At 40.2% G+C, this 14055-nt stretch overlaps 1 protein-coding gene across 24 annotated transcripts in view; it reads left to right on the forward strand.

Annotated features, from left to right (window-relative positions):
• The first annotated feature begins 114 nt into the window (after positions 1–114).
• LOC124302276 (calcium/calmodulin-dependent protein kinase type II alpha chain) overlaps positions 115–14055 on the forward strand; it is a 96170-nt gene continuing 82229 nt past the window's right edge. For 7 of the 24 annotated variants that reach the window (XM_046758356.1, XM_046758396.1, XM_046758385.1 and 4 more), the window contains exon 1: positions 138–673. In XM_046758356.1, coding sequence (XP_046614312.1) covers positions 609–673 — 65 coding nt within the window. In that variant the 5' untranslated portion in view covers positions 138–608. Of the gene's footprint in view, positions 674–14055 lie in introns of all 24 variants that reach the window. The other 17 variants (XM_046758442.1, XM_046758416.1, XM_046758450.1 and 14 more) reach the window with 6 other exon arrangements.

Here is a 14055-nt window from a genome sequence, read left to right on the forward strand (position 1 = left end):
ATCGGCAATGCAGATCGGTGAAACGAGTGGTTCGGTGCAAGGGAAATTGTGATTTAAAATATTTTGCCCCGCAACGTTATTGATTTTCAATTCGCAGTATAGGTATAACAGGCAAGGCATGAGGAGAAGAGCGAATAGTTGAACGAAGCTCGAAGCTCGATAAGTACGCGTAGGGTTACCCGCGAGTGTGCATAGGTGATATTCGCAAATTATACCTAATCGTTGTATAAATTCGCGACGAAGTAATAGGTGTGGTAAATTTTTGAAATCGTCTAATTTTAAAACGGGGATAAATCGGCGAGAAAAAAACCAGTATCTTCTCCTCGGTTATATTTCATCGGAGGTGGTGGTAATACGGCGCCTACGACGCAAGTCAGTTGACCCACCGACGCCGAGTGAAACGGACGTAGGTCGAAATACGCTCCGTAGTAAAATAATTCCGTAGAGTAATGTGAATAACCGATAATAGTAGAGATTGATAAATATTGTCAAAACAATCGCTGTGTTTATTACCATAGTTTTTATTGATCGAATTTGACCGGCCAGTTTCCTAGCGTAGTGTCGGGGGCCGCTTTCTCAGTAGTGAGGTAAATATTGTAGTTTTCGGTATGGCTGCTCCAGCAGCTTGTACGCGTTTCAGTGATAACTATGACCTTAAGGAGGAACTGGGAAAGTAAGTAGAAACGTCAAATGAAATGAAATCGTTTCTATTTAATTATTGTTTCTTACTTCAATCTCATTATTTTCCTTCTATCTTTCGTTCGTTATTTTTCAAATTACGCCGTGTTGCTTTCGCGTCCGTCCGCCGTTCCTTGCCGGGAATCCCCCCCCCAACAATTTCCCAAAATTAAAATCATCTTTTCGTCGTCATCGTCATCGTCATCGTCATCGCCCGCCGCGGCTGCTGTACCCCCGCTAGCCGCCGACTGATATCTCCCATGTCTCTTTAGCCCGCCGTCGAGAGAAGCGATCGCAGTTAGCAAGCTAGAAGAGCGGGGACAGCCGGCCGCCGACGTACGTTTCGCGACATGCAGACACCCAGGCATGCACACGCGCATGGATATCGCTCTAGCAGACGACGATGACCAAACTGACGCACCACGGGTCCGGGCGAACACGACTATTGCATTTCGTCTATATTTAAAACTCGCACTTTCTCTCTCTCTCTCTCCCTCTCTCTCATTCTATCCTTTCTCTATCCCTCCGTCTCTTTATCTCTATCTATCTATCCGTCTATCTCTGTTTCGGCGGCCCGGAGGCTATATATAATAACAGGCCAAAGCAACGTCCGAAGTCGAAGTCGATCGAGTCGCGCGTTTTTCCTCTCCATTTCTCTGTCCGACCGCAGTCTCTTTCGCCACTGATTATTATTACCATTGCGATAAGAGAAATTGGGAATCATCTAAAGATCCGTGCGAACGAAACGCTCGCCGAGATCTGTCGTCGAATCGATACCCGCGACCTGCAGCCACGTTCGTACTCGTCGTGCAGGTGGTTCGAGTCTCCGGCCAAATCGCGAATCCTCGTCTCGACTTTGCGCCAAAGTTCCCGCAATTGAAACATGCCTGCATATCGTCGACGCTGACATGCATTCTCGATATTCGTCCCGAGAATTTCGAAATCGAATCTTCGTCGACTCGCCCTCGCCCTCGTCTCGGACAGACAACCCCGTTTCACAACGATCTCCACTCCACCCTTCTACCGTAACCTGTAACGTAACGCGATATATATCGCGGCCGAATTGTAGAATGAGAAAAGTGTGATAACACACTGTGGACCACACCCTCTTTCGCAAAACCACCCCTGCACTGCAGCCGACGCGGTCAAGGTGTGCTTTTTATTCTTCGATGATAAATTGCGTGTCTACTTGCGGTTCGAGTTTTTATTTTTTTAAATATTCCAGCACACACAGGCGAGTCTGGCGTGTTTTTTTTTTTTTTTGTCAATTGAACGCAATTTACCGGCTCGGTACTGTAAAAATTTTTCGCATTCGCACGAATATTCGATGTGAACCGGCGGTCGTACGGGGGTGAAAACAGTGAAAATGCGATCGTTACTCGACGCCTTACCCTTACTGGACGCAACTACTTCTCGACTCTCCGTCTCGATATTGTATATCTGCCGATTGGCGTGCAGGTCAGACGTAGAAAAGTGACGGTAAAAACGTGATTGATTTACGCGCGCGGAAATCATCGAATTGATAATTGGATGGAAAATTGTTTGGTTTCGGTGATGCTGAAAGTCGCGAAGCTTGAATCTCTGTGAAAATAGAAGCCGTGCGAATGTTTCGTGAACATCAGAAAATTCGATTGATCGATGCGTCGGGAAAAATTGAAAAACTCATTTATGCTGGAGAATTGTAGATTACAAGAATAAGGTTAGTCAAAGTTCTAACGCGAGAATGTCGCACGTATACAATAAAAATATATTGTATACGTATAAAAGTGTAGACTTCATTTCCTTGTTATTATATCTCGTTTTGCTATTCGATACGCGAGTCAAAGATTTGCGGCACGCGAGCTGCGCGCGTAACGAATGTCAAAACGTGTGTGAGGCGTTTCTAATCAAGATTCGCGACGGCAAATTGTTAGCTCGTTGTTGTTGTAGTTTTATTTTTTATTAAATTTGTTTCTTTTTTTTTTTAATCTTTCTATTGAATGGAATATTAGCACGATCGTAAAAAGAGAGAAAAAAAAAAAAAACTTGAAACAGAAAGCGAAACAAAACAATTTTCCAATTCGTCGCGACCGTTTATAATTGTGCATTATATATTAAAACAGAGTTTCAGGATCGGATAGAATTATTATCCAGAGTGCAATTTCCAATTCGTTGGTTCGATAGTTTTAATTAACCTGTAATTAGCGGAGCCTAGAGCAAATGCGCGCATCACGCGCGTCGTCACATTATAAAGTGTAATTTGTACGCGTGGGTGTATAGAAAAGCCATTAAAACGTACCCTGTGTATTTAGGGTGACCAATTTCAATCGACCTGTGTGATTTACTCCCAATTACTTCATAACGAGCAGGTTCTCAATGCTTCAAGATCAAATTCAACGTGTATTTTCGCGACGAATTTTTACATTTATGTCGACATTTTTCACCCCGTGCTTAAAATTGCCAAGTACAGGTATTGAATTTCGCAAATTCAAAGGGAAAGTGAGTTTATCAACGACTTTCTCAACGACGGACGGAAAAACCTTTCTTCCGCACGCTTTTTATTGTAAGATCAAGTCTGCTAAGGTTTTTGCGACTTGCGAATTTAACGAGCAGATTCTCTTTCAGCTGCAAACTCACTTTTTCCCCCCCGCGAACTTTGATAATTAGCAAAACGTTGAATTACGTTTAAAAACAATGACAACCGGAGGGAAGTCCGAGGGCAGAAACATTGATCCGAAATATTGCTTCGGAGACGAGCGGTTAGAAAAAATATTTAAACCTCGCTTCTGCGTTAGCTCGACTAATTGTAACTTAGCGATTTACAACAGTTAAATCTTAAATCTTCCACGATTACAAATCATAAGACGTATTATATTTCAAACGAGTGGCGTGAATTGGAAGATAATTTTTGGAAGAAAATAAATACAAACAAAAACTAAAAGAAACGCACAGACATGGAATATATAAGTCATGGTGGATTGGTCGCGACACTGACAAATTACTGCGTCGTTCATTTAGCCTGCGAAATGAAATTGACTGTATCAAATACGGTGTGAAACGTATTAGAGACCAAAGAATCAATATGGTTATTTATCTCGAGCATTGTATTTGAAATGTGTGATTCGAATAAAAGAGAACGTAAAAAGGCAGAAAGTTTTCAAGTAATTACTAATAAAAAAAAAAAAAAAAACAAACCCCTTGCACATCGTACTCGACAATCAATAAAAAATTTTGCGCCGCATTGCTCAGCGTTATAATTAAAACGACAAGTAAAAACTTTCCGACATGTGTTTCGTGTGGCAATAAATGTAAAAAATTCCCGATAAGGTAGCAAAAGAGAAAAAAGAAACATGAAATTTCAAACAAATTCTCTTTACACGTTTTTGCTATAGTACAACGTTTGTTTCAACAGCCCCGTTATTATTAAATTGCGTATACGTATAATGCGTAATGTATAATGTATAACGCGTGCTTTCTGCTACATGGCGGGTAACGAAATAATTCCATTGCCCGGTTCTTTGTCTTTTTTGCGATGAAAATAAGGGAAGGGAAGTTACCGTTACCGTGGAAAAAAGCATGCTTCATAATTATTTCTAGGGTTCGTTAGAGAAGCGGCACCGCAGCTCTTACATACTTTGGCTTCGGGTTCAAAAATACATTCGACACAAAGTCACCCGAGGTCGCAAGTATGCGCGCGCCAATTAGGAAGAGTCCGCGTTGTCCGTCTCCAACTGACGAAAGAAATTTCAATTTTACTTCTTTTTTCTCACCTTTTTCTGGCCTTATTTCCCCTTCCGCTCCTTCGTTTTCTTTACAATTCTTTTGTCTCATCTTCTTTTGATTTTCCCTACAGTTTTCAGGGTCAAAGATAATTTCACGTTCCATATCCACGTCGCCTGCACAGAAGCGCTTCGCGTGCATAGTAAAAACAACAACAACAACCACACATAATAATAAACGTAGATAGTTGCAGATATATTATAACGAAGCTTAGATGCGCTATTGAATTCGTGCGATTGCCGATAAAAGTTGAAGGAAAATTATCATCCCCCTCGCTGTTTGCGGTGATGATAAAATTAATATTCAATTAACCGATGCTGCATAGTTAGGGATGAAAATTAAATGCGTTATTCTGAAAAACTATTCAAACGATAAATTAACGCTGACAATTATTACATATTAATAATTATATATAAATATATTACAAATACACCTCCCAACGGGAATCGAAGTCGCGGTCTATACGTTTTTTTCCCCTCGTTCTTCGGTTTGCAGCATTGATTTCATAACTTATGTACATATAAATGGATATGGATAATAATATAACGCAGAAAAGCAAAGAGAGGGAGAGATCGTTTATAATACCAAAAGCACTCGCAGGTCGACGCTTTAGGCGTTGTGCGAGAAATCGCAATTTTAATTGCTTAGCGTTAATTAAAACTTATTATAACGTCGTGGACGCGCCCGTTGATTCACTCTTCGCAGAGAGATTCGCGCTGTCATTAAATTATTATTATTGTTATTATTGTTATTATTATCTCTATTGTTAACGTCGTTCTTATTATTGTCGAAGGACCGACAGATACAGTCTTGTCGAACACCCCCGCAGCGTTTCTTTTGTCCACCGGACCCTTTTTTTCGAATCTCACGACGGATCACGAAATTTCGCCCAACATGTATACATATATACCAGAACATGTAATTCATTATTTCATTGAAATTCTCTGACCCTTCAACCCTTATAAAAATCCGGTACAAGTAGGTGTGGGGCAAAGGTGATTATAGGAGTTAACGAATCGACGTTCGTTCTGCGAGCTTCTGCGAACTCGACTACGGACGTTATTTTTTTCCCTCTTTTATTGCAGATTCATCATATACATATACATATATATATATATTATCTTTTTCATTCTTAAATTCATTTTAATGGGATTTAAAATGACGCCACTATAATTATAGAGGCGTTATCCGTACATGGGCAATCAATTAACTTCCAAATTGCTTCGCGATTCTTTTCTTTGTTGCTTGTTTTTTTTTTTTGTTTTCTTATTTCTTTTCGCGTGTGATTCGCGTAGGTACCATTCAAAAGGTAGTTTGCAGCTGCGGCAAAGGCCTGTTGTTTACGGGTTACGTTCCGGATAATAATTATCGAAGGTATTTGCTCGAAATGAGGTTTACGACCGTCATTTGTGCAACGTAAAAGAAAACATCAACCTGCGGCTTACGGGCCAGTGACGAAAGTATTACGCGAAATTTATACGATAGGGTGAAGTGAGGGGGGTGGAGAAAGATAAAAGCAGAACAATGAAACGTGCAATGTTGAATAATGCAGGCAAAGTGAAGAAGGAATGAAGGAAAGAAAAAATTCCTTTAAAAATATCAGGGAGACGGGAAAAAAACCGCCATAATTGCGATTTATTGCTCTGACCGTAATAAAGATTGCCTCCGATATTATACCAAGAAGTTTACACCTGCATTCGTTTTCGAGACGCGACGCAGAAGAAGACGACGCAGCGTTTCGTCATGTATAATAACGTAATTCCAATGTAAGCAATTTGAAACGAATAAGTTGAGGTTCCCAAGTTTTGTTGAAAGAGCAAAAAAGAAAAAAAAAAAAGCGTGCGAGGAATTGCTCCAAAGAAATTTCTATCCGACGTCTTTCTACTTCTCGTTCTTAATTAACCGATACTTTGCATGATAAATTCAAAGGTTGTTGCACGCACGCATCGAAAGACGCATTATAACGCGTTTAACGAACCGAAAAATATACGATGTGCGATCTATCATTCTATCAGCTGGTGAGAATTTTGTGCTACGTAGTTGAACCCTCGAAGGTCGAATCGAACCGAATGACGCAACAGCATCGTGCACCACCAGCCAAATAAAGACGACGGATTGATTTTGTTTAAAAGAGTATAAATTATCCATCATTTATGAAACGTATATTGGAATGAAATTGAAATTGGAACGAAGACGAGGTTACACATATTAATATATATATATATATACACACACACACACATATATGTATATGTATATATGCATATAACATGACGCAATTCACATACTCGAAGTTAGGATAAGAAGAACACTCGACATCTAGTTCTAGGCTTCGGCAACTCGGCGCTTTACATCGTCTGCATAAAGTTTTTCAAATTTTTACTCAAGGTTCAACCAGCCTCTAACCACGTGGAAAGATGCGACAAGCGAAGACGAGGGATAGGAGAGAAAGTTTTCGCGATCACGAATACAGAAGAGGAGGAAAGTAGAGCAGAGAGCGTAGTGTCCTCTGCCACTTATATTCAATTAACTGCGGGTAAATATTTGTGCAAATCGTCGGCATGTCTGTCGAGAGGTAGAAGGAGGGAAGAAAGTTAAAAAATTTATTCAAATCTTAGACGAAAAAACCTGCACAAATACATATATCTATACATACACAATATATAAATTTTTGTACCAAGTCCCGGCTTCATTTTTCGCTGGAAATATATTATTTTCTAAATGCAATTTTGATTCTACTTTTATTTCCTTGCCTTTCTTTATCTACGAATTATACGCTGAATCTGGTGTGACATACGCGCGTTCGAACAGCGGTGATAACAGCGCGTGATATGGTCTTCGATGTATGCATACCTATGTACAATCGACGCGGGTCAATATTTTGATCAGAGAATCTGGTAGCCTATATAAAACGTGGCAGAGAATTTACTATTAATAGCAAAGGCACTGGGCGTCCCAATTTCTCGTAGTCAAGAATAGATCCGGGGGTTGTGAGGAGGTGGGAGGAAAAACCGGCGAGGGTGGAGGAGGGGGGGATGTTTCGATAATGAAAGAGGCAGCCGCGTGTCAATCCCGGTTAGAGAATCACAGAGGAAAGGTCATCGGCGACGTTTATATACCATGCGTGCGGTCTGCTTGTACCGTCCCTGCATTTTTTTGCACCTAGGAGCTGACGTGTGATAATTTAAAATTGATCGTGAATTATAATTGAATTATACATAAGCTCGTGGCAGTCTGAGATGAGCAAAGATGAGAAGAATCGACTCTTTTGTCATTTCTCGGCTATGGCGAATCCCGTTTTGTAAGCGTATAATCTCGCAGGATATTTTTAACAGATCATCGTTACTCCCAAGTTTCTGTAATAAATTTTCGTTTTTTATTTATCAAATGTATGTTTGATATTTTGTTTTTTCTTGATTCTTAAAGTTCAACAGTCGATTGAACGTTGAAACGCAGCTTCCGTCTTTCCTTATATTTCGTTCAGTTTTTCATTTCTATTTTCTTTAACCATATTTCGAATAACCGTGTAATACGACTGTGAGAAGAACTTGGTTCGTTATATTGTTTACTAGAAAATTCTAGTAGAATCAGCATCGTTGCAATAACGACGAGGAAAATGTGTCGCAAATAATTATTCAGTGTCGTTGACTGAAATTTTTACAGTCAACAATTTATTATTTCACTAACATCGAATTATTGCAACGCTTATGAAAAAATATACCACGAGTGGTCGTAATGAAAAGGAACGGTAACGCGTATTATAAGATGTTGTTCTAGTTAAAGCGACGAAACTCATCGTCATTTTGTGCCCGAAAATGCACTTTTTCTTTGTAATAAATAAAACGAAAATAGTTAAGGACTCTACACGCTAATTACAACTGAAAATTTCCCTCAAACGTGCGTACAATTACGCACTAGTGCATGCAGTGAACGACGATTGGATTTTGCGTCACGATTTTACCAAAAAAAAAAAAATTATATATGAACGAGTAAGAAGAGGGGAAAGAATAAAATAAACACAGTAAAGTAGTGACGTGTGAGATACGTAGATAGAGAATGAGAGAGAATGAGACGGAGAGAAACCGCAATCGTTTTCCGATCGTCCGTCAGATCGGTGTATTCCACAGATAAACGAATGAACGGCGAACACTGTGCGACTCTAAGAGCAGCTAGTTAATTGCATGCATTGTGAAATGTTTATACGATCATAGATAGGGACCCGAACTCAACGCCTCTGATTTTTAACGAGCCGATGCAGTGCGATTTTGAAAAGCCAAAACAACCGAGAGATCATTGAAATTTACGATGCCGAAAAGCTTCTCTTTTATGCGGTAGTTAAATACGCGCGAAAACGATATTCAACGTGTAAAGTCGACGAGTTCTCTCTGCAAGTCAGCGAGCCTAGAAGGCACGCGACGATCCAGTGAAGAAACCAAATCGAAAAACTCGTAAATCTATTTGCGGGTGAAATTAGCAAGAAAATCGTAAAATTTATATATATGTAATATATATTATGCTGGTCCAAAAAAAAAGGCTACTGTTTTTTGTTTTTTTTTCAATGGCAATTTTCCATTTTCCATTCAAATAACATGAGGAAATAATTTTAGTTATTTCTGAATTTTGTAGCTCAGTAACGATGCAATGTACATACGTAAATGTTCGTTAAATATTTTTGTAGGAAATTTAATGCTCTACAAAAAAAAGGTCTTTAACAATTTTTTGTTCAAATCGTGTAAAAAATCCCTTTTTCGAGATCAACAGCGAAAATACTAGACTTATCACAAAATATTGTGGTCATTTTTTTGCAAAACATTTCAATCGCCGTTAAATCATGTCATTCAATTAATTTTCAACTGGAGCAAATTTATTGTTTTATTAAATAAAGATGCTTTTAAAATGGAATTGATTCTCACGTTCATTAAGATAATTGACGAAAAGACGTATATTTAGGTAGATCATTTTTCAATGCTTACTTAGAGTACGAAAAATGTAACTAGTACATTATTTTGCCTATACTGATTAGTTGAAATGTATATTTTCGCTGTTAATCTCGAAAAAAGTGAATTTTCTCATGTTGATTAAATAGAAAATGGAAAACTGCTTTCGAGAATCACTAAATATTAATATTACCGGCTCAAATCATAAAAGGCGTCTTATTTCCTCTTTCTACGACTATTAAACACGTGACATCGAAAAAAATAAAAACAGCCGATTTTTTTTTAACCAACTCAATATATATACATATATATATATGATGTATTTATATACTACACTGCAAAATTTTTCATGTACTAAGAAAAAAATGAGCCACGGCATTTTTTTTCCCTTTGCATGTATCGAGAATTATGCATACTAGTGTCTTCCCGGGTTTCGAGGATCGCCCCCGGCTTATACATACACATTACATGTGCTGTCATTGCCTCGGCGATCCGCCATCCTGCGGAGGCCGCTACTCGACTCTGTTCCCACGGGAACTGGAACCGTCCGGATCCTCGCTTTCGCCCCTCCTGCCCTTCACCGACTTTCCCCCGCACGTGTCACACGCTCCGGCATTACAACATCCCGAGAGATTTTTCCGCGCGAACTTGTCGTCTCGATCAATGTTTGCCCTTTGCCTTTAAAGCCCGGCAAAAGCAGAGAGAAAGAGAAGGGACGATATTCGGGAATGTGATTGTGGGACTGAAAATTGTTGGCACGGCAAACAGAGTTAGACGGAATCGATACCTCTTTGTATTAATATACGAATGTACGCGATCAACATTTTTTATTTGTTTCTTTTTTTATTACTTTTTCAGCGAATCTTTGAGAGGAAATCATATAGTACGCAAGCTTTTCGTTCTCTATGCCTGAATACGATTTCGTATATACCTATTCGCAATTGACAATATTAATTGTCTGAAATAAGTTATCCAAGGCATCAATCTGCCACTATCAATCAAATTTTCTCATCCAATTTCGTGCAAATGACGAGTACCATATCACGAAAGAAACACGTCGTAACACGTACAACTTGACGTATGAGGATAAGCGTTTTGCGCCCATTAATAAGTTCTTGATATTTACTTTGAAACGTTCTCGGCAATTCCGGCAAGTCAGACTTTCGAGGGAGATAAATACGTACCTACCATTCTGTTGAAATAACAGAGGAACTGTAGTGAGAGAGTGGGAGAAAGAGAAGGGTGGGAAACTAGAGTGGGTGATATCGGTAAGAATACATCAAACGAACCTAAGGAGAGATTTATATGGCCTTCACCGTTATTTCATTTCACTTCTCAGATTATACCTTTCGACACAATAGGGTAGAATTGTTTTCGGAAAGGTATTCTACATCCGCAGTTTCGTAGGTTATAAAAATATCCGAAATTTCGAACAGGGCCGTAAAGAATCGGCACACTTCCAACGCTAATTCAAGAACAGTGCCTTATAAACCAGCACCCCCGTGTTCAGATACCTAATAATAATCGAACCGTCGAAATTTCCTCAATGCCACGCACGTGTCGCTTAATATATCATTCGATGAATCCATAATATATACATGTAATCGTACGTGTAGCCGACCAGAAGTAGAAATATAACTCCTCTATGCGTCGGGGCGAGCAGTTGGTTCGCTTCTATAATAGAGGACTGCGGAAAGTTCCCTGCGGAACATATTCGGCTAAGAAGGAGAATTTTACGATCAAATATATTTTCGAGATGAATTTCCCGTCCCTTTCCTTTCCCTCTCCACCCCCGACATGTCAACCGTTTTCCACCGTACGGTCGCAGGATGACATTTATATCGTAGAGAAGAAAAAGTTATACTCTCGCAGCTATGACGGCAGTTATGACGGAGGCGGTGCTGCAAAAAGCCTCAAATAACCGCCGTTATTTCCCTCTTACACCAGGCTCGGTTACGTAACATAGCTTATACGACACTCGTTCCAAGACGTCAAATAACCTCGCGATAAAAGTACTGTTTTTTTTTTTTTTACAAAAATTTAAGGAAAAAATGAAGAAGCTTTCGATTTTCGTTTCGATGTCAAATATTTCTCACACACGTTCGCGCCCGTCCCTAATTTTCCCCAACATCCGGACAAATTAACCGAACGAGGAAAACTTGATCAGGAGGATGATCCCTGTGTAATAAGGAAAGTATTCGATCGTTCGGGTCTCGAGTTTAGGACCCTCCGGGACGCGTCGCGAGGTGTATGATTCGGGGATCGGATATCCGGGGATCTGATGAATTTCCCGACCCGGGTTGGTACCGGAAGAAGACCGACGGAGGAATGAGGGTGAAGGGGAAAAGTCAAGGTACCCTCGTAACTGAAAGGGAGGGAGCGTGTGTGTGTGTGTGTGTGTATGTGACACCTCGTAGGACACAGAAACAGACATCTATATCTACATTTGGTGCAGGATCCAGGCACTTTTCTCGCTGGGTCAATAGCGCGAGCAACGCGGCCAAAAATTCGATGCTTGCTTGGATGCTTGCGCAGAAGAAAACGAAGAACAAGAAGAAGAAGATGAAGAAAAAGAATAGGGAAAAGGAAACAGGGATGACTGGCAAACCCGGTCGACAGCTGTCGAATCTCACGATACTCGGGGAGCCATCCTGGAACAACCGAGTGATTGTCCTTGCTGGTTATGCCCAGCACAGCCTCTTTTTATCCGCAGCCTTTTCAACCGGCGACAATTTCGGTAGCCTATTTTTGTTTCTTGCACAGTTTTAAGTTTTCCGCGCTGCAAGGTTCAACGCGGAGTTGATTCCTGATTGCGATTTTAATTATACCACCACCCCACCTCCCCCCCCCCCCTCACTTTCCCTCTTCCTCTTGCAGGAGTTTCTCATTAAAGTTGATGAAAAATTAAACGCAGCATCATCCGCACCTCGGTTAAGTTTCCGGACGAACCGCTGCTTTGTTATTTTACGAAGGGACGTGAATTTTCCGGCCAATCTGAACCACTAAGTCATCGGCAGAGAGGATTTTTCCTCCCCATTTTCTCCCTCGCTGCTCGGTAGCGGAGGTTTCGCGTCAATTTTACGATTATGCACCTGACCGGCGAATCAGGAGGCACTCCGTAATTCGACAAGCGTAAAAATGCAGGATGCGATCGACGTCGCTGCGGATTTCCACCGACAGATAAATCTTCTTGCCGTGTAGAAGCGGATGCAGCCGCGAAACATGCGCATTAATTGAATATTTTCTTCTTCTCCGCTCAAGTCGCGAAGCATTATACGCGCAGTATAAACCGATTCGAAACACAGCCGTTAACGTTGCGCGCAGCGACAGACGGAAAGCGATGATCGTTCTTCAGGCAATGCCATTTGTCATTCCGTCGGACGTTGCTACGTACGCGATATACATTACTCATACGAGCATTGTATTACACGTTTGGTTGTAACGGAATCGAGTGTATATAGGTAATGTAATACGCGCGGAACAATTGCAGTTGAAAATAGATTTGCTCTCTCAGCAAATTGAGCAACATCACTCGCATGATCTGCATATCGCGAGGTTAGATCGGAAGGTCAATTTCGTTAAGCGAATTAAATGAGTAGCTGTGTAACAATTACTGTTGTTCAACAGCGGCGTAAAATAAAGAAACGCGAAAAAAAAAATGATATCGACAGAAACAATTACTCGGGGTCTGCAACCCTGCGGGTGCCGTATCATGCTCAATTACACGTTTAACCTGCGACGATGAGTGGATAATGTGAAAAAAAAAAATCAACGGAGAAAAAAAAACTAATGGTACAATCGCACGTAAGAGTGGCGCCGGAATTTTTTCTACCGTTCTTTTTTTTATTCTCAACATTATTCAGAGCCTGAGACTTATGTAAAACTAGCTCTCGTGACAAATGGAAAAAAAAAAGAGGAAAATAAAATATACGAAACGCGGTGTATACACTCTGCATTAAAACTGGGTGCGACAGGTGTCAATGATTGTCCTATCGTTTGTTCGATAAAAGAGGTTTTTTTTATTCTATAATTTTTTTTTTTTTTTTTTAGTTTTCTTTCTTTCCTTTTTCCACAGCACGCAATATACTCAACGTTATACAACATGCTGCGCGTATATCTCTACATATTACATTTACATCAGGTTTTTCGTTGTTTTTCAAATGTGAAGCAACGTCAGCTGGGAAGGAAACACGCGTTGAAACTGATCCCCTAACAGACCTTACAGCTATGTTTGAATATAAAACTGTAAAACGTTTTTCCAATGCAAAGGAATGAGCGCCGGGCGATATTTTTTTTTCTTAAAAACGGGTTCGTATAAATCCTGTGGTAGGTATTACAAGGTTGCGATAACGAGTATAACGGGGAATAAGGATCGCGATTATAAGCGAGCCAGCGACCGATCGTTCTGGCAAAATTTTCTGGCCGTCGTCCAGCCGCGGCGATGTCAGTTTTCTTTTTATTGTAACAGTTTACATTGAATTATAGGCGGATTTGTACACCGTATAATAAAAACATATATTATTATAGTGAGTGTACGCAACGGATGGTTTTTCACAGCTAATCCGGGTAGAAATCTCCGGGGTGTTGGAAATCTCGCGCGGTTTATCGAAAGTAAGAAACTTATTGTTTTCTCCTTCAATTCAGTCCTATGCAGAAAAGCGTAAAAGAAACACAGACAACA

This window comes from Neodiprion virginianus, chromosome 1, assembly GCF_021901495.1.
Source record: "Neodiprion virginianus isolate iyNeoVirg1 chromosome 1, iyNeoVirg1.1, whole genome shotgun sequence".
Taxonomy (NCBI): domain Eukaryota; kingdom Metazoa; phylum Arthropoda; class Insecta; order Hymenoptera; family Diprionidae; genus Neodiprion; species Neodiprion virginianus.